This window comes from Gobius niger, assembly GCF_951799975.1.
Source record: "Gobius niger genome assembly, chromosome: 1".
In the NCBI taxonomy this organism is placed as follows: Eukaryota; Metazoa; Chordata; class Actinopteri; order Gobiiformes; family Gobiidae; genus Gobius; species Gobius niger.
The window spans coordinates 31475342-31495167 of NC_136852.1; the positions used below are offsets into that span (position 1 = coordinate 31475342).

Consider the following 19826-nt stretch of genomic DNA (forward strand, 5'->3'; position numbering starts at 1 on the left):
TCCTCACAAATGTGTCCACTCTGGTGGTTTCTTCTTCTACTTCTCAAGCGCTACGATCTGTACTTCGGGGGTTTGATTTTGTTGCGGAATGGGAATTTTTTCAGTGATATTTGTGTCGTGGATCTTTGATGGAAAATGGTCTTCGGGGGCCGGAGGTTACACATCGCTCCACTCTGATCCCCTCTGCACTCAAACTGCTTTCACCAGGGCGCCGTCGATAACCCGGCACGACGTTAGCCCAACATCGTGGCTCGTACCTTGTTTTTAGCAGAGGTCATTTCCACTGATTCCAGCGGAGGGCGCTCCGAGCAACAGACAAGATTCAGTCTTCCACGCACATATATTCACTGTGATCAAAGCGTATGCATGATATGTCCACTTTAGCTCTGAAACTCTTCGCTTCCCGTCGCTTTCACTGCGTTTGTACGAAAAACCAAAGTTGTGGACTGAATTGCAAGTTCCTCCCAGCCCGGTTTCGGTGCAACTCTCGGACTTTGCGAAGTGCACGGCTCGTTTTTTTTCCCGCCGAGTCAGAGTCCGAGTCCGATTACTTCGGGGAGTCCGTTCTGGGAGAAGGCTCCCGCTGCCCCTCCAGGCCGCTCACCAGTCTCTGAATGCTCTGCAGCTCGTTCACCGAGTCCTTCATGGAGGATTTGGGCGACGCGCTGGCCCGCCCGGTCGAAACCAGCTTGTGGTTGATGTCCGGGACGGGGCTGGACTCCCGGCTGCCCGACTTTGAGCACTCGGAGGCGGGCAGGAGGCCGGCGGAGAGCAGGCTGGCGCCCGAGGGCTGCGGTAGGGACACGGGGAGCTGGTAGGGGTTGAAGCGCAGCCTGGGCCGCGTGGAGCTCAGGAAGGGGTTTCGGGACAGCGGGCTGGAGGTGGCGCCGGCGGGCAGAGAGGAGGCGGAGGCTGAGGCGGCGGCGGCGGCTGCTGCCATGTAGGTGTACGGGTACGGGAACAGGCCGCCGAACGGGGGCATGTGGATCCCCTGAGGAAACACAGAGAGCAGAGGGTTAGACGCCATATGAACGTTTGCAAAGTGAGGAGACAGCTTTAACCAGAAAGAGCAGGATCAAGCTCCTCCCCCTCCTCCTCATTGGACCTGACAGGCTGAGATCCAGGAAGGAGGGACTTTACAAAAAATTATATATAAGGGGTCAGTACAGGAGTGTTCATTTAGTTGTCGATTTAATCAAAGTACTGTTTTTACCGACTAACAAACTACATTCAAAGGTGTTTACGAGACTAAAATGTCCAGATATTTTCATCTATTAAAACCTGACTGACTAAAAACGAAAAGAAGAGACTAAAATCATCCAAACGTCCAGTGACAGTTTGAAAAAGCCTCATATCATTTAAACAAAGGAACAGCTCTGAGCTTTGTCCATGTGGAGGAGCTTTTGATTATTGATTATAGTAAATATTAACGCAGAGTTGACTACATTTGTATTAAATTTAGTTGACTAAAACAAGACAAACATTTTCGTCAAAAGACTAAAACTAAATGAAAATATGTATCAGAATGAACACTGCAGTCGGGACCCTTATCCTTTGCTAAAACCGACTCCAGATGAAGTGTTTGGATAGTTCAGTGGGAAAATACTTTATGCTACATACTCTACTCTATCGTGCCATTTTTTTAGATGCAGCCGTGATGTTACTTCAGGACCCGCCATCATCCAATCACGACCAGCCGAGAACCAGTAACAGTGAAGAGATTTTGCAGTGAGAACAAGAGTATTTCTCCAACTGAGGTCCACTGCCTTCTTTATCCCGAAAGCTGAGGTGATGAAGTTCAAACCCAACAGATCCTAAACCAGTGGCTTTGCACTGAACGTAGAGGACGGGCCCTCAGCACCGGGCCCTGAACAGGCCCTAATGTGAGCCTCACGCTTTTCTGACCCACTCTGAGCCTGAGGAGCGTCCACTAACATGTCCTCGTGTCCCGGGGGGGGGGGGGGTTATGAGCACCCACAAACCTGAGCTAACCTTTGGATTAGGCAGTGGTCACTTTTGAATACCAGCACACACACTAATACTACGTTCCATGACAGGAAAAAAACAATGTTCACAAACACTAAAGCAATATTAATGCTTTGTTAGAGGCTGAAGTGAGAACTGACTTTGGACAACTTTGGTTAAAAAAATATGGTTAAAAAAATGCACATTTGAATGAAAGTATAATAAAGCAGTGGTTCTAAAGAACTTGTGTCATTTTTGATAGAAAGATCAATGTTCGATGCCGAAATCGACTGAAGAAAAAACAGCACTATGCTATTAAATACACTAAAACATGCCCCAATGTCAAATATTCTCAGTAAAAGTTAAAATGATTATTCTGTTTGGGTTGAAGGAGGGGCCTGAAGCCACACCAGTTGAGAACCACTGCAATAAAGTCGACCATAATCATCATTTCATTAGTTAAACTTCGAATTCAACCTGCACTAAAAAGGTACCATCTCGCCAACTGGGCATATAGCCTGAGAGACGCCCTCGGACCGCACTTTAGGAACCGCTCAGCCCAGTGCCGTCCCTTCTATACACTCTCATACACACTCTGCATCCGCGAAACCTTTCTGTTTAAGGAGCTCAAACGGCCATCAGCAAACAGCTTCAATCTGATGAGAAAAATATGACGCTTTCCAACTAAGTGTGCAGCGGTCAGAGGCTCTGAGGCCGAGGACATGATCGAGTCGTATCAGACAAACCTCTGAGGCCGTTAACAAACACAAACTAACAGAGCTCCACTGCAACAATAAGTCGACTTTTCTTGAAAAAAAGTTCTTGATTTGAGGAACTCATTTCAAGAAATCTGTCCAGGATTTTTCTCCTATTGCACTCAAAATGAGATAGATTATGATCAAACTGCAACAGCTGTAAGATTTTTTTTTAAGTGTAAATGTCTTGAAATGACTCATTATGGAACAAATGGACTTATTTTAAGAAAATGTCACTTATTCCTAGATGACTTTTTGCAGGTCCTTAAACTCAGCTCGAATTGCTACGTGTCACATGTCAGATAAATACAGCGTGATGTTAAATCTACTGAGGGTCGATGTTTGAGAGATGGACGTCACCACATTCTACACGATCACGAGGAAGAACCATCTGAAACCATGAGCTAAGGTGAGTGCAGCATCGAAACCTTCCTTCAACATCTCACAAGCCATGAAATGATAAGTTGCAACTTGTATTAAAAAAAAACTATTGCAGTTTGGCCCAAATATAATATCAATCTACAATCCAATATCTGAACAGAACAAAAGAAAGAAAGTCAAGACTAAAACACATCATTTTCATTGTGATTCTGTCTAATAATGATCCGACCAAATTTCTGAAAAGTCATTCTTGGCAAAGTTCTGATGAGAACCATTGACCCAACCCACCCCCCCCTTCCCTCAGGCCGCTCTTACCTGCGAGGCGAGCATGTGCTGGGACAGCTGGAAGGGGAACGCTCCGCCCCCTCCTGCGCTCTGACTCGTAAGGCCGCCGTTCTCCAGTCCGCTGGACACCGACGCCAGCAGGTGGCTCATCCCCATGGCGGAGAAGGCGCCCGCCGGGCCCATGGCGAACTGCCCCGGGTGGAACAGCAGCGGCGACCCGGTGCTCAGGGGGTTGAAGAACTGTTGCCCGTGCAGCCCGGACAGGGCCAGGCTCTGCAGGTGGCTGGGGCTGAAGTGCGACGGGCTCTCGGTCTGCACCATGAGCGGGGAGAAGGGCGAGTCTTTACTGGCGCTGATGCCCCCCGACGACTCGCTGTCCTTGGATAAAATGTCCGAGCTGTCTTTGCGCTGACCCGGTTTGTCCTTCTCCAGGTTCCGGATGCTGAAGATGGAGTGGTCCTTCTTGGGGCCGGCGTCGGCGGCTGTAGTGGCGTTGCTGTTGTTGTTGCTGGGGCGGTCCCGGACGCGGTCCTCGCACCGGGAGCTGTAGGGCGACACGGGGTCCGGGCCCACGGGGCTGTTGGAGCCGGTGAAGCCCTCGTCGTTCGGGTCCAGCTCGGGCTCGCTGTCCGAGCACGTTTTCTCATCTGTGGGAACGATGGAGGAAGGTCAGACTCTGGACAACACGTTCTGCCAGGGGTACGGGGACCCCCAGGGGTACACGAGGGGTACTCGAAATGATTTCATCTAGAAAACTAATAGGCTGCGTTCACATGACATCACAACTTCTAAATATTAAGGACAGCTGAGAATTCTAGGTGGTAACTATGGTAACTATGGTAAATGTAAACAAAGGTCCAAGTAGAAAGGACTTTCAACCATAGGGTTGGTCCTTTTAGGTTTGTTTTGAACACATTAGTTCTAGTGGATCACTTTATAAAAAAGGAGCTGCAGTAGGAGGTACTTTGAAGTACAAATGAATGTCTAAGAGGCAAAGGGTCAGAATCACTGATTTAAAGGACATTCAAAACTGTCTGTATGTGAAAGCTTCACTTTTTAAACGTCCATGTTTAAAAAGTATATTTTCTGCTCTGAGGCAAATGACGGAAGCATTTGCTTAAATAACCCTAATTTTAACCCTAATTGTACGATATGAAATTGTCCGATACTTTTCTGTGTTTCTTGATAAACACGCAGAAGGATATCTGGAAGAAGAGGGTCTGTGAAGTCAAATAACTTCCCTAATGTGTGTTCATGAGGGGACGCAGACGATGTCACTCATTTTGACACTCAGTCATAACTCAAGTCAAAGTAAAACAGTATTTGGTGAAAATACATGTACTAGTCATGTACTAGTAGTGCTGAGTCATTGAATGTAATAAAATAAATAATATAACAAATAAGGCATTTTTTAAGAGAAATAATTTTGAAGAAGACATTTTGATATGATAAAATCTAAATATTATACAAGAACATTTTAAAGAAAAATGAATTAAACTTTGTATCACAGTTGTCATTTCCAATAGTATAATAGTATATGTGGAGCATTGTTACTTGTTACAATGGAGAAGAAGTAAAGTACACATGATGAAGCAGTTTCTGAAAGTCTAAAACACTATTCCAGACGTTTATCGAGCCCTCGCGTGCTGAATAATTGATCACTTTACTTGTTTGTGGCTAACCGTGCACAGCTGGTAATATATATATAAATATATATAAAGGGTCCTAAACTCACCTCGCCCAGGTCTGAACCGCAGCGGGCTCCCTCCGGGCCCCAGGGGGGAGTGGCTGGTGTCCCGGCCCGCGGAGGGCTCGGTGGAGGAGGCGTCCGAGTCGGCGCCCTCCCGCTCTTTGCACTGGTCCTCGTACATGCGCAGAGACGGCATGGTCAGCTGCTTCCTGCCCACACACAAACATGTACAACCGTCAACACCACATCACAAACAGCATTTTGTTTTATAAGGAGGAAGGTTAATTCACTGCAGCCAGAGAGAATGTTGCATTTACAGTTTGGTTTTAGGTGAAGGCCCATGTTTAGAGATAATGTCCCACTTTTTCAATAAAGTTCGAACAGAGTTTTCAGAGTCATTATGTTGGGCCTTAATTTTTTGCATTAGTTGTTTCAAGTCGGAATTAAATCGCTTGATCTTTTATACCATAAATTGATTAGAAATACAAAAAATATGCTCCAAAGCTCATTTATTTTGTCTGTTTTACACAATTATTTCCAAATATCCAAATTTGACTCCATTGCTGCTTAATCCAATGTTTCCACATTTTTTGAAATGATAAAGTATTAAAAAATAATGAACTCTTCAGATTATGTTCCCCTCTCTGTGTGATTCCGGCTCCAGCCTGTAATGTGACCTGAGTTTGAGTTTCTCCAGTCAGTCCCTCCATGTCCCGCTGTCTCTGCTGTCTGAGGCGGCCACAATAACCGCTTTCTTTAGGACCGTTGCTTTGTGCGCATGTTTGTGTGGGCTCTCAGTCGTCCAGCAGAGATTATATCTCAGCATTCCGAGGATAGTTTACCTTTTCTCTCTCCTCCCGTTGCCCGTGTCTCTGAACCCTTTGGCGAACGGGTTGTTGTCGATTTTCAGCTGCGTAATCTGTCACACAGAGAAAACACACACACATTATTATTATTATTATTATTATTATTATTATTATTATTATTATTATACATGGCAGGGTCACGTCAGTACGCTGCGTAAATCCACTCGTGCCCTTATTTGGGAATTAGCATTGCGCGCACACGGATTATTCAGCGCAGAAGGAAAACAGGATTTCTGAATTATTAATCATGGCGTAATGACGGACGTAATTCTCATGGCCCCCGCGAGAGGAGCTTTTTTTCATTGCTCCACAGTGCGCGCGGGGCTTTGTGGCGACACTTGAACAGATGACGCGCGTGTCAATAATTGATCAGCGGGTTTTTTGTTGTTGTTGTTTTTTTTTAGGCCCTCGCGGACAGAGCCACATGAGGCTGCAGACCGGAGCGGCAGCACATTCGCGACAGTCGCCAACACAGCGCCATCTGCTGTCGTGGAAGATCTCACTCGTCATTAGACGCTGTCCTAACACTCGCTGCAGCTTCTGTCGTGACCCGAGAGTGGGTCGTGGGACCATTTTTCAAAAGGTTTGCCAGTGGTCAGTTCTTACAACAGGCTCCGTGTGTAGAGGCGAAGTACAGTCATGGCCTCAGTCTGTTGAAAAGGCGCAGGAGGATACTACATTTGACATTGTAGGACATTGGCTGTTTCCCAATTGCCAGGATCCTCGGCGTCTCGACCACTTCGGACGTCATTCGCGTCATCACGGCGCCGCCAAGTGGTGTTCCATTTCACCTGGACCACTCGCCCCCTCGCAGCTCGACTCCTCCGTTTGGCTCATTTACGAAGGATACACCTGTGGATCCTCCGCTGCCTCGGAGAGCTGAAATTACCCATGATGCACTGCAGCATAGTTTCTTTTTTCTTTTCTCGCAAAACTTTATTAGTTTGAACTCACTTTAAAATAGTTTTGTTCCACATAAACAGTTTCCTGGCCTCTGTTATTCATAAAACAGTTGTTTTAATGAGCATAGATTGACACGTGACCTGACGCGGCCGCTCGCTCCGGAGGCCGTTCCATTTGAGCTCAAAGGCGGCGGAGAGAGGACACTCCGCTCCGTTTTGGAGGAGCCACCACCGAGGACGTCAACGAAGTGGCCAAACGGAGGACGGATCCTCGCAATTGAGAAACAGCCATTGTTTGTATAGAGATGGTCCTCAAGCCAATATATAATAATAATAATAATAATAATAATAATAATAATAATAATAATAATAATAATAATAATAATAATAATAATAATAATAATAATAATAATAATAATAATAACAAGAGGCCCTAGCTGACTATTTTGTAAATCAAATAAAGGCTAGTGTCTGATAACTTTTCTTAAACTTGAACTGTCCGATTCTTTGCATATTTGCGCGTAAATTCAGTCGCTGCGGGACAACCCAAACAGAAGATGGCGCTGTCTCGATTTTTTTTTAAAAACGCGTCTATCGTGGATCTGCAGCGGCTCCGGGTCCGCAGCAGCCGTATGACACGACCCCCCCTCCCCTGGACGACGACGCAGCTCGTGGCTCCGCGATAAAAGAGTCGCCAACGCGCTCTGGCTGCGGGCTGTATCCACTGCGCGTCCACTGCTCACCGCCGGTACCCCCCTCCCCAGCTCCTCCTCCTCCTCAAAAAAATACCCCCTAATCGATGGTGGTCGTAAAGTTTTACAGCAGGCACGACCTTTTGGACCCCAACACGAGCGCCAATTAGCAGCGGGGAGAGTGACATGGCCCCGATAAAGTCCAGGCCAGACGAGACGGCGCGCATTTGTTGGGCTACACTGCCGCTGCTGCCGCTGCCGCTTTTAATCGCGTTATTGATCCCCCCCCCTTCCACCACACCACCTCCAAAACCATTTCTCCAGGAACGCCTCACAATAGACAGAGTTTGGACTGTGTACACGGGAGGGGGTGGGGGGGATCGGCCTATTTACGTTTCGAAAGGTTTACATCTCAGGCGCGTGGATGCGTAACGCGGGTTCGATCGGGTCGCCATTTGGGGCGACGGGACCGGCGAACACAAGTGTGAAAAAATGGAGTCTGTCAATCATGTCAAAGGGTTAAAGGTCATGTCTGATGAAGAGCACGCGACCTGTGGCTTCACCATGTAGGCCCAGGGGGGAAATGGATAAAACAAGTAGATGCCACAGTTGCGCTTTTTTTTTTTTAATAACAGTATTTGAACCCCGCACTCAACTTCAGCCATTCCTGGTTTTGTTTTGTGCTTTTCGTCTGTTTGGCCTCACAGGGCTCACAGGGGTTCCCCACAAACGCCCCTTGCAATAGTTTCGAGCAGCAAAGCGCTCAGTAGCCTAATATGTAAATGACTAAGCTCATTTTGGTGTTTGGACGATGTCCCAAATGAGCCCGAGTTTCCAATTTGAAAGGCCTTTAAACAGTGTTGCCATTTTATTGTTTGGATCATGTCTTGAAAATACATTTGACCCCCCCCCCCCCAGTTCAGTGATTCCCTGCAGGGTCCCGAGCCCACTTTGGGAACCGACGACGCAAATGGGGACAGACAACAGGCCGATTTGGACTTGACTTCTTTTAAAATGATTATTATTGTACTTTTGCTTTGACCCTATCTCCATAAATGATTTATATACACACGTTTTAACATTGTGTGGGAAAAGTGTCCTGATGCTGCGTTCAATGTGAGGCACAACAGTGTAATGCGACACACAGGTTTTTGGGGGGTCGCTTTTTCCCCACAGTTATTTGAATGAACCCAGATTATATTTTTGAAGAAGAGAAAAAAGACCTGCAGCAGGAGCACTCGTGAGTGTTTGGACACGACATAACCGAATATAAAGCATGTCCACTTCGCCATTAGCAGCTAATCACCCCCTCCACGGCGCGCACAGGCCCGGCCAGCCTCGGCGGGCCGTGGGAGTCCTCTGCAGGGAAATTAGGCGACCTACAAAATCAGATTACGCTCGTCCGCTCGGGCTGGTGCGCCGCGTGGGGGCGGGGGAGCGCGAGAGAGAGGGGGGTAAATACTTCTCTAAGGAGTTTTTATTTTTGTGTTTTTCGGTTGAAATGATCTATATTATTAAATCATTTTTTACAGGGGGAAGTCCTGGCCCGAAAGGTTCAGGAACCACTAAAGCAGGACGAGACTATAGACCAGGACTGAACCCGGTCTGGGGACATAGGCCGGAGCCAGGACTACACTGTGTCTTCTAAAAGAGGACAAGACAATAAAGCAGGTCTGAGCGATATTGGAAAAAAAAAAAATCATAATAATTTCTCAATTTATCATAATATTGCGGTGACGATATTTGTCAAAACCGTGTCAAATTGTTATTGTGACTTCTTGTGGTATAATTACGATACAATTTTTATTATTTTGCGATATATTGTTACATATATATATATATATTGTATTGATTTATTATTCGAAACCTGGACCACGACATTAAAGCTACAAACCAGGCCTAAAAGCAGGTATTTTATGAAGACACGTGTGAAGTATAGGGTCAAGGAAATGAGCTCCTGTCGCCATCCCGTTGTGTGAATGTGCGCAGTGGCTGTAGGTGCGGGGTGGGGTGTTGTGTGTGGGGTGGGGGTGGTGGGGGCTCACCTTGTCGTTCTGGTAGGCGGTCACGGCCACGAACTCGGTCTCGGGGAACACGTAGGTCCTGAAGGTGCTGTAGGGGAGCTTCAGGATGTCGTTGGCGCGCACGATGTGGAAGCGCGGCTGGTACTTGTGCATGGAGTTCAAGATGGTCTGCTCCAAAACACACAGCGCGGAGAGACAAGTTAGCACCGTCTCAGTGGGTCAGGAACACAACACGGTCTCTCACTTCAAACGCATCTTTCACAATGCACTTGGATGCCACCTTCTGTATAGTATTTATGTTGAGAAAAAAAAATCAAATCTGCTTTTTTGTTGTATTTTATGTTCACACACTCAATACTCAAGTTATATTTTCCACCTACAACTTTTTTTACTTTTACTCGAGAGCATATTTGGGCCACTGCTCTTTCTTCTTTCAAATCTTTTTTTTTAAAAGAACCAAAGTCGTTGAACATGAAGAAAATAAAAACACCAAAGTGTCACAAAATGATATGGGCATAAGATTTCATTTCTTTATACAAAAATATATAAATGATAATTTGTTCCTACTGCATTAAATGTAGAATGTGTGTTTTTTTTAACAGCACGATTGAAATAACTTTTTGCTTATAAGTGCACAATTAAGTCTGATTATTTGCTCCATAATTACAATGACTTGTCTCCGTGATGTAGTCTCTATCTTTTAATAAGTGATGACCTATTTTTTTTTTTTTTTTAAGGCAAGATAATTACATTGTGCCTGTGCGTAAAAGCCAAACGCGTGCACATCCTCCACCTTAAATCCAGGGCAATTAGTCAGGTTTGTAATTACTGCCTTTATGGGGCCACACGTGATGCTTATAGAGTTAAGGCTTATATTTAAAAAGGAGTCGATAAATGGGTCATGTGTTGCGATATAGTGAGGCCTATAATAATTTATTCAAAGCCAATTTACGCACGGGCCAAATAAAAAGGCACCACGCGAAGAAACCCCAAAAAAACAAAAAAATCCCGCCTCGCCTCCCTGTTCAAGGCAGGCTCCCCCCGTCTCCAAGTCCACGCATCAAGTGGCGATCGCAAATCATCTCGACAGACATGTAAATAGTGGATTTGTTTTCCGCGAGGACGTGTTCGAGAAATCACACGGACATCTATCATTTAGCACATGCTTTCTGCCCGCGCCATGCAAATCTACGACAAATCTGCGGGACAAGACGAGGACGAGGAGAGGCAAGGAACCGAACCGAGAGAGAGGAAATGATAGAAGAATGGAGAGAGAGAGGGGGGAGAGAGGGAGAGAGAGAGAGAGAGAGGGGGGGGGGAGAGGTTGTGCGCGCGGTCACTGGGTAAAGGACGCGGTGCTGTACCGCCCTTCGAAGGCAGGGAGCAGTATTTACGCACGATAGAGAGAAGAGGCAGCTTAGCGCGCATAACATGAGGCCAGGAGTGCATGGCAAAGCTCAACAACACGATACTACAGCTAACACCTTAATTATTAACAGGCCTGTTCTGAATATAACGAGAAAGTTAGGAATTTGAAGATCAGGTGACAGATTTTTGTTTTGCTTTTGTGTGTTTTGCGCACAAAAACAATACCGACAACGTTGACGTTTCTACAGTAAGTCCTTAAATGGCTTGTATCTCCCATCACGCCAAGTCGAGGAACGTATAACGCTGTGTCCATACATGTATAGGAAACGTAAAAACGAGAAACAAGAACCAACGAACCAACGTGGCCCTCTGATCATCGTAAATGCCAAACCAGATCAGTTGTGTAGTCAAAAAGGTTATTCCACACGACTTTTTTGACAAAGGTTTGAGAGATCAGGCATGGATTTGGTTAGACAGCTGATTACATGGCAACAAGCTCTGCCCCTCTCGAGCCAAACGTTCCATTTTTGGCCTAATTTCGACATCTCTTGGCCTTGGAACTTAGCGAAAACACGCGTAAACACGAGTGGGTTCACTCGGTGCAGGCCCTCGCTTGTTAACCTCTGCTGCTGCTGCTGCTGCTACCCTCGGCCTCCCTCCTCGCTCGTAGCCCGGGCCAGAGTGCATTATTTTGGGGGGGGCAGCAGAGACGAGTTGCTCAGTGGTGTTCGTGCAGTGCGTCAACAGAAGTGTCAACATCTCCAAAGGCGCACGGCACGGAGAGGAGTGTGTGGATTTAGTCTCGGCTGCTAAACTCTTGTGTGCCTTTCGTGTTTTTCCTCACCATAAATGAAGTGTGTACTCAAATGTTTTACAAATATTGTCTCCTCGACCACACATTAGGTGAAAGAGCGCTTTTGTCGTAGATATGAAACCGTGTGCCACCACATTTTTGATGCGCAAAGTTACTATTCTGCAGTTTTGGGGCCAGCAGATAAATAATTAGGCCTATTTATTTGCCAATAACTTTCCTCCTCCTACAAATATGCAGCATATATGTAATGTAACATAACAGTTTTTCATTTCAGCCAATACTGGGAAATAATAGCATGGACTCGATATAGATTATTTGTTGTAATGCAAATCCGTTTTATGCACGCACACACAAAAACACAAGGCGCCTGAAAAAAACGTGAAATACGACATTTAACTTACGCCGCCCATACCCCATAATATAACCTTCTCCCCCAGGATCCACAATTTTATTTTGTAGGATATTACTTTTTTTTTTTTTTTTTTTTTTTAAATAGCCCTGTTTTCTTCATTTCCGCTTGTTCCTAATCTCCCTTCGTAATGTTCCGTGCCAGTTTGACTCAACGACCTACTTCCGCAGATGTTTCATTAAAAATTCACACACCATTCACGCGCTGCGAACAGCTAAAAATCCCAAATTAAAATGAGTGAGTGAACAAACAAACGGCACTGTGTCTGCGTGAGCACAAACGTAGCCCAAAAGTCGCATTTAAACGACACAAACCTAAGTAGCAGTGCGTATATTAGGGTTTTACGCATCGTTTCACACATTTGCCTCGTTCACGAGCTCGCCCATCTATCATACTTTTAATCCACGTCATTTAACAGTCAAAGCAGACAGAACCACCACAAGAAAAGAAGAAAAATATATATATATGATTAAAAAAAAAAAATAATAAGAGAAGAGAAATAAAGAGACTTACAAATCCGTGCTTGTCCGAGATATTGTTGGTGAGCTTGAGCTTATGAAACGCAACAGGCTTGGCCATCCACTGCTCCCCCGTGGCGGGGCTGTCCGGGTGAATGTACATCCTTTTGGGCATCTCGGGGTCGGCCTTGCCCGCCACCATCCAGCGCGAGTTGTGGAACTTGTAACGACAGTCGTCCGCCGCCACGATGTCCATCAGCAGGATGTATTTGGCTTTCTTATCCAAGCCGTTTATGCGCACTTTGAACGGGGGGAACATGCGCCTGTACACGGGGCACGACACACAAGCACAACGGAGAGATTAGAGGGGTGGGATAAAAACAAAACAAAAAAAACACACATACACACATGTAAAGTTGTAAGAACAGTAAGTTGTTATCTTCTAGGCCCGCGTTTTCGTGTTTTACGCGTGTAGCTGTGCCAAACAAACCACGCAAGACATTGTTTGGAAGTGGCTGTCTGCGTGGAGCACTCAGGGGCAGCACTGTCTCAACAAGAAGATAAAAAAAAACGACCAAGTGACCCGCAAATATTCCAGACATGTTCTTTGATCATGGGGTTAACTTTGCGCTTCATTTACTACTTTTACCCAACAATATTCTAGCAATGTAACACCTTTTTACGCACGACGCAAAACAACCTTTTTACAGAAAATACTTGAAGCAACAGTTTGGCTGAGAAAAAAAAAACGAGGACTACGATGCACCCACTTAAGAAAGTAAATTTGTCTTGCATTTTTACAAACTTTGGACGAGTGGGTAGCATAAAACTATCAACAAAATACCCCTTAAGAAGCAACTACATACAGTATCCAAATCATTGCAGTCATGGGCCACAAATCACCAATTTATAATCAGCGTTTTATTTGAACAATAACCCTGCAAATGTCGAGCATCTGATTTAAACAATTTAAACAAAGTTGAAACAATAGTTGTCGAGGCCTGACGCACGAATTACGCCAAAACAACTGCGGTTTTACGCACATTTAACTTCACATTCGCCATAATAACTTATCTCCCTTTGAACCCCCCCTTTTTCTTTCTATCTCTACGCCCTAAATACACAGTCACAAGATTGTTTGGACGCACTCAGATTTGTTTTGATGCTCTGTCGCCAAAATCTCCAAGCACCATGTTACAGCGCGGCGCGTCTCGTGGAGCTTCCCTCATATGAGCCGAAGTGACACATCGCCCCTGAGTCCGTAAAGCCATACGAGGCGAAGGCGTTTGGAGCGTCCGTGCCACAAGACAGACCGAATTCTCCATTTTAATATGAAGTACATTATTATATAGCGACTTATTTGTTTTTTATGATTTGTTGAAAAGGAAGAGTGGAACCTATAAGAACTTTTTTTTTTTCATTTTCTGGTCAGATGTCATCAATAAAATGATCTATGTTAAGATTCCTTCAATATTCTAAAATTCCTGGGTAGATTAGATTGACTGGTTGTTGGATATCTGTTCAGAGCTCCGCCGCTGTGTGTTGATGCCTGTCACACTCGCTCTGTGTCTTGTATAACACTCGTGTTTTCTATATTATAGAGGACCGTGTCCAGGCGCTGCTTTCCTTCTCTTACTGACTGTGTTTGTGTTGACACCGTCGTCGCTTTATCTGAAAATGCTGCGCCTTAAACAAATCCTACTAAATGTCTATGTAAAGACTCCGATTGTCCTCACCTCCCGGACTTGGTGATGACCATCTCCGTCCCGAGTTTGTGGAACTGGTCCCACAGGTCCTTGGCTTCCAGGTTGACTTTGGGGTCGTCGTCCACCTCCTCCTCGGGCTCCAGGCTCTTGAGTCCCCGGAGGTGAGCGGCGGCCTGGTGGTGGCTGAGCGCCGGGTGAAGCCCCGCCGCGGCCGCTGCCTCCGCGGCTCCCGCCAGGCCGTGCTCCGGCAGCGGCTTGGTGAGCGCCCCGGGAGGCAGGCTCAGCGCCGGGAAGAAGGAGGGCTGCGCGGCCGCGAGGAAAGCGGACATGGGGAAGTCGGTCGGCCGGTGCGCGTGGAAAGGGTGATAAGCCATCGCAGTCCCTGTAGTGAAAACTGGATCTCTCATCGGTGCATCCACAGAAAACGAAACGGGACAAAAAAAAACGAAGGGAATAGTAATAGTTTAGTGGTATCTCCTCCAAAAGTGTAAGTCCAGTGGCGCGGTACGTGTCAGGACTCGAGCCGCAGAGGCGCCTTGTGGAAGTGCTGCTTTGACGCTCACAGCTCCGTCTCCGTCCCGTGCTGCCGCGGTGTGCTCTGTGTTGCGTGCGCGCTGCTCGGCTCCACTCATCCCACTGCGGAGCGCTCCGTGTCGATCTGCCACTATCTCACATGTCCCGTCCCTGCGCCTAATGAACCAAGCCTCTTTGATTGCTGATTTTACGCTTTCTGGACCAATTGTAAGGCCCCATAGGCGTGGTTCTGACAGCTCCGGCGTCGATGGGAGGGGGGTGCGAGGAGGTGTCGGAAGCATTAGCAGTAAGAAAACATGTCAACAGAATAAAATATTAACCAATGACAGGAGAGAGCGGGGGAAATCCCACCCCCCACTTCCCGAGCCAAACACCGGGTCAGCGCTCAGTAGTTGGCCGCTGTGGGCATCACCTCTTTCGGCTTTGCGTTTTTGACAAAAGCCGCCCCCGTTTTTTAAAAGAAACCTGTCCACACACACACACGCACAGTCACTCTCACACTCACACACTCTCACACGCACATTCCCCCACCTTTTTTTGCGACGTTCAGACTATAAGCTCGACCTCGTCCCTCCACTTCTTTTGCCAAACAATTCTCCGCTCCCCGTCCTGGCTTCTTTTATCCGCTTCCACCGTCGTCAGCGGGCGGGTTACAGTGACTCCTGCCCCGCTCACAGCGCCTCTCCCTCGGCCAGGCGTTCACGGGCACGCCGCCGGAGTGGACGCGTGGAGAAGGCGGTGAAAACTCCGAACAGGCAACAAGAGGGACGCGGGGAGGAAGAGTTTGGCTTTTGACAAGGGAATGTGGTGAGTAGAAGTTTGAAAGTACAGTTTAGGAGCGGCTTTGTAGCGCGACTTTTATCCGAGAAGGAAGATGACTCAGAATTAGGTCAAACGCGTAGAAATAAAAATGAAAAAAAAAAAAAAAAAAAAAAGAGTCCAAACTTGACATTTCTCGACCACTATCAGCGGCTTCTGTAACAACACCGGCGCACACGCGAAGTTTTCTAACAGTTTCTTTGGCGTTTTCGTGCGTATTTCCTACCACCAGCCCACGCACCCTCTGCCTTCCTGAATGAACGAGCGCTGCAGTGCGCTGTGTGGTGCTGTGTCTCCGCGTTCACCGCTCTCGTGTCTTGTGGCTTCCGCTGACAGCCGTACAAACTCTCACTGGCCATAAAAACGTCTCCAATAATATGCGTAAAAGCCGGTCCCGTGTCGGGGCTGAACGCGCTCTCCGCTGATCGATCGCTACTGGAGCAGGCGAAAGAAAAGGGGGGGTGAAAAAAAGTTTGGGGAAAAAGTCATGGGAATGTATATCTTTTTCGGACGTTTATCGGATTGCGCCTTAAGCCTGCGCTGTCATTTGGAACAGCACAGGCTCCGCGGCGGTGCGCACTTGTTGCTTCGCTCCCAGGTTAACACATCACCTTTTCTGATTGAGTTTTCACAAAATCTAAAAGTGAAGTTATAGCAAAATACTGCAGTGTTGATTTTTATTTTGAAGTAGCACAAAAGTGTCTGGTGTGTTGTGCACTTGTTGCTTTTCTTCAAGTTTTTAACATATCGGTTTGTGTTACTTCAGAATCCTTTGGTGAAGTTGTGTCAATACACGTAAAGCTTGACTGTATTTCCTAATTGGGCTTATCGTTTTAGGATGGGGCTAATTTGTAATGCAGGCAATCATTTACCTCGTAAACAACGAGGAACAAAAAAACATTTCAACTATTTTTTTGCCAACTTATTTCCGACAGCGTCACGAAAGCCTTAATATGCCACATTTAACAGATAAATGTATAAGTTAAAAACTTATACATTTATATATATATAAATGTATAAGTATATATATATATATATATATATATATATATATATATATATATATATATATATATATATATATATATATATATATATATATATATTCGTGCATAAAATGGCACACGTTTGTTCACCAAACAAATTCATTTTAGAACCAAAAATAGCATCCTTTAAAACAAAAAGCAGAGGAAAATATCTTTACGACTGAGAGCCTATACTCTATAATGCTATAAGGTTAATGCTATAATGCTATAAGGTTAATGATTTACACCGATGTAAATATGGGTGAGTTGACTGAAGCTAATGCGCTGGTGCTTTGTGCGCAGAAATATTTGCACCTGAGGCATAAACCATACGGCGTAAGTCATGCGTAAAAGGCCAGCAGGTCTCCCCTTTCCTCTCCACGAAGAAAGGCAGTTTGTCAACCCAAATTAAGGCCTCAATTACCATCCGAAAATACGCAAACTAGGGGAACTCGTGGCGTGCCGCTCGAATATACAATGTTTTACAATAAGTTCCATCGCTTTGGTCGTAAACAAGTGTCATGTCTCTCTCTGCTGATGCTCTTTAAGCAGGCAGGTGGTGCAGGGAACATGTGTTTGTTTTGATAGGCTGACCTTTCTTTACAGCGACATAGGATGGAGGCCAAGGCTTCTTCAAGTTTTCACACCAAATGAAGCCTCTGCACCAATACAGGCCTAAAATGAGTTCCACTTTCGGGCAAATCAGTGATGAAACCGGAGGTAAAGGCCAAACTGCAATTCAACATGAAAACAAAAATGAAACAGTCCTATATACAGTCTACAATGGCAGAGGACCACGAGTACCTACCAGTGAGATGCCCAAGCCCACTGGAGTGGGGTGTCTTTGTTCGTGCGTAAAGCCCGTCATTTTGGCACCACTTTAACCCCTTGCTCTGAAAATAAGATCGTTTGAGCTATACCTTATCAACCCTTACAAGTCAGTATTAGTAAATAAACTGGTCAAACGAAATACCGAGAAATTAACATCAATTATGGTAGGAATTGGCGACTACACATCAGGTAGCCCTCTCCACTCTGGACTGTATTAGAGATTTCTTCATTTATGCAGGATTTTTCGACACCTTAGGGGGAAAACAGAGGAAAAAAAAGATGCAAATGGCTCATGAGGCTCGTCCACTCCCTCTATGAAGGAAACCACCGACCCCAATTAAATTCTACTTAAAAGAACAAGCGTGCAGGTCTTATGAATTCGTGTTTTTGTTGATGCGTAATGCGTAAAAACGCTTGCCCAAACCTATATCCTTTGTGACCTGCTAATTGAGACGGATACAATGTTGTAAATATTTTTTCCCGACCAAGAGTCACTCCTGTCGGAAGGAAGACGACACATCTAAGTTTCATCTCTGGCTATGAACAGGACAGCATAGGCTACCCCTAAAGCTCGATGAAACGGGCCACTTACATTGGGCGAGACGGGGTTGACTCACAACTAATATTTTTTCATTTATGCGTAATATGACAGCTTGCTTCCTTTAAACTCACACATTTTTGTAGCTTCCCCACCTAAAAATAAATTGCAAGACACATTTAAAATATTTATTTATTCGTAAAAAATATTGCATAACATTCACACGGTTTTCCAACACAGTGCTGTCCGTGCGTAAAATGGCACGATTCTGTTCAAGTCCAATCCAACTGAACACATTTCTCACTTACTTTAAGCATATTTACCACATGATTAAAGCCAAAAAGAAATCACCTTTGAGCATGTGGCATGTTCGTTTCCACCGTGCGTAAAAACCAACAGGCTTCTAGCTAATCCAGAGGGAGCAGGGTGACCACCTAACCCTGTCCTCCGTCACACCGATTTGAACAACAATGTTTCGGTCATGTTTGAAAAGTTCTATTCATCTCCAACACAAAGTTAAGGGCATATTATTTGCTGGGAGCGTTGTGTTATTTCTCTGGCTTGGCCCACTTTTACAGCTCGACGAGGCGGTCACCTTTGCGCTCGTTTCCACCGCGCGTAAAAGTCACCAGGACTCTCTCTCTCTCTCTCTTTTCTCCAATTCTAGAGGGAGACTATTCAGGCCCCAAGAACCACGCACCCGCCTCCCACGTCCCTCCCCGTCCCTCTAGTGCTGCACCCTATCGCCTCGTTTCTCCCGTAACTCATCCAGACATGCGCTTTGTTTGCAAATTGCAGAGCTTTTACTTCTGCCCTGACTTGCGCGCCGGTCGCCCTCTTGTCTCTCTATCCGTGCGCCCGCGAGCCTTTGTGAGAGGAGGGAGAAGGAGAGAGAGGAGGGGGGGGGGGGGGGGGGGGGGGGGGGGGGAGATTAGCAACACATGGGGACGAGGTTTTCGGTACAGGCAGGGTAATTGTATCAACAGGACCGGCGCAAACGAGTCGGTGCGCATTTGAGAAAACGTGCCATTACGCGCGATTTTAAAAACTTGGTTAAGTCGAGGGAGGCTGCCGGGGAGGAGAGGGGGGGGGGGAGACTGGCACATTGGCAGCAGGTGCCTCCGTGGCGAGGGGGCGCACGGAGGAGGTTGTCAATGCGCGCAGGTGTAATATGAAAGTCAAAACTAATCCAATGAAAAAAAATAAAATAAGGGAAAATCTGCCCAAAATATACAGATATGGACTCGCTAGCTGTTTAGGCGGCCCTTTACCCAAATGTAACCCAAAAGTTCAACTCATTATCCGGAACACGGGACGAGCGAGAGCCAGTTAGCGAGAGACTATCAATGTCCACACTTGAGCTGTTCCTTGTCTTTCTTTGGTTTCGCAAAAAATACTGTCGATATCAGGGGAAGGGCTGATGAAGACAATCAGCTACTACTTTCACATAAGAGCAGAAGGTTTTGTATGTCGTCGGCTGGACCAGGTTGATGCAGTTTAGTTTATAACTCATAAGACACAAAGCCCGCACTCCCCCGTCGTGCGTAAATGTGCCCATGTCGGTGTGGTTTATTGATTTATTTGAGAGAAGAGTTGGAGTCAGTGAGATTTCGTCTTATCTCAATGAGGAAGAAAAAGTAAATACATTGTGGAGAAACACGGTCAGAGAATGGAGACTTCAATTAACACGAGCATCACTAAAATTGTGACATATTTTCCCCCCCAAAGTTATCGGTTGGAAATGTGTCCTTGGAGGCTCGCGCG

General features: G+C 46.0%; 1 protein-coding gene across 2 annotated transcripts; it reads right to left on the reverse strand.

The window, feature by feature from the left end:
* Positions 1-147: 147 nt before the first annotated feature.
* Positions 148-15763, reverse strand: tbx2b (T-box transcription factor 2b). 2 transcript variants are annotated; one of them, XM_079559596.1, is made up of 7 exons: positions 14346-15763; positions 12665-12932; positions 9582-9731; positions 5919-5995; positions 5122-5285; positions 3417-4033; positions 148-991 (listed from the first exon to the last, which is right to left on the reverse strand). In XM_079559596.1, exons 1-7 carry the CDS (start codon positions 14720-14722, stop codon positions 548-550), a joined length of 2097 nt encoding a protein of 698 aa, XP_079415722.1. In that variant the 5' UTR covers positions 14723-15763; the 3' UTR covers positions 148-547. The 2 variants fall into 2 exon arrangements, with proteins under 2 accessions (XP_079415722.1, XP_079415723.1); XM_079559597.1 differs by having other exon boundaries at positions 9582-9728; positions 14346-15762.
* Positions 15764-19826: the final 4063 nt, after the last annotated feature.

Coding starts and splice junctions, on each gene's coding strand:
- tbx2b (XM_079559596.1), bottom strand. CDS start 14,722: ATGAGAGATCCAGTTTTCACTACAGGGACTGCGATGGCTTATCACCCT. Junction 12,933..14,345: donor GTCATCACCAAGTCCGGGAG/GTGAGGACAATC, acceptor CCCCGTGTACAG/GCGCATGTTCCCCCCGTTCA. Junction 5,286..5,918: donor AACGGGAGGAGAGAGAAAAG/GTAAACTATCCT, acceptor GTGTGTGGGCAG/GAAGCAGCTGACCATGCCGT.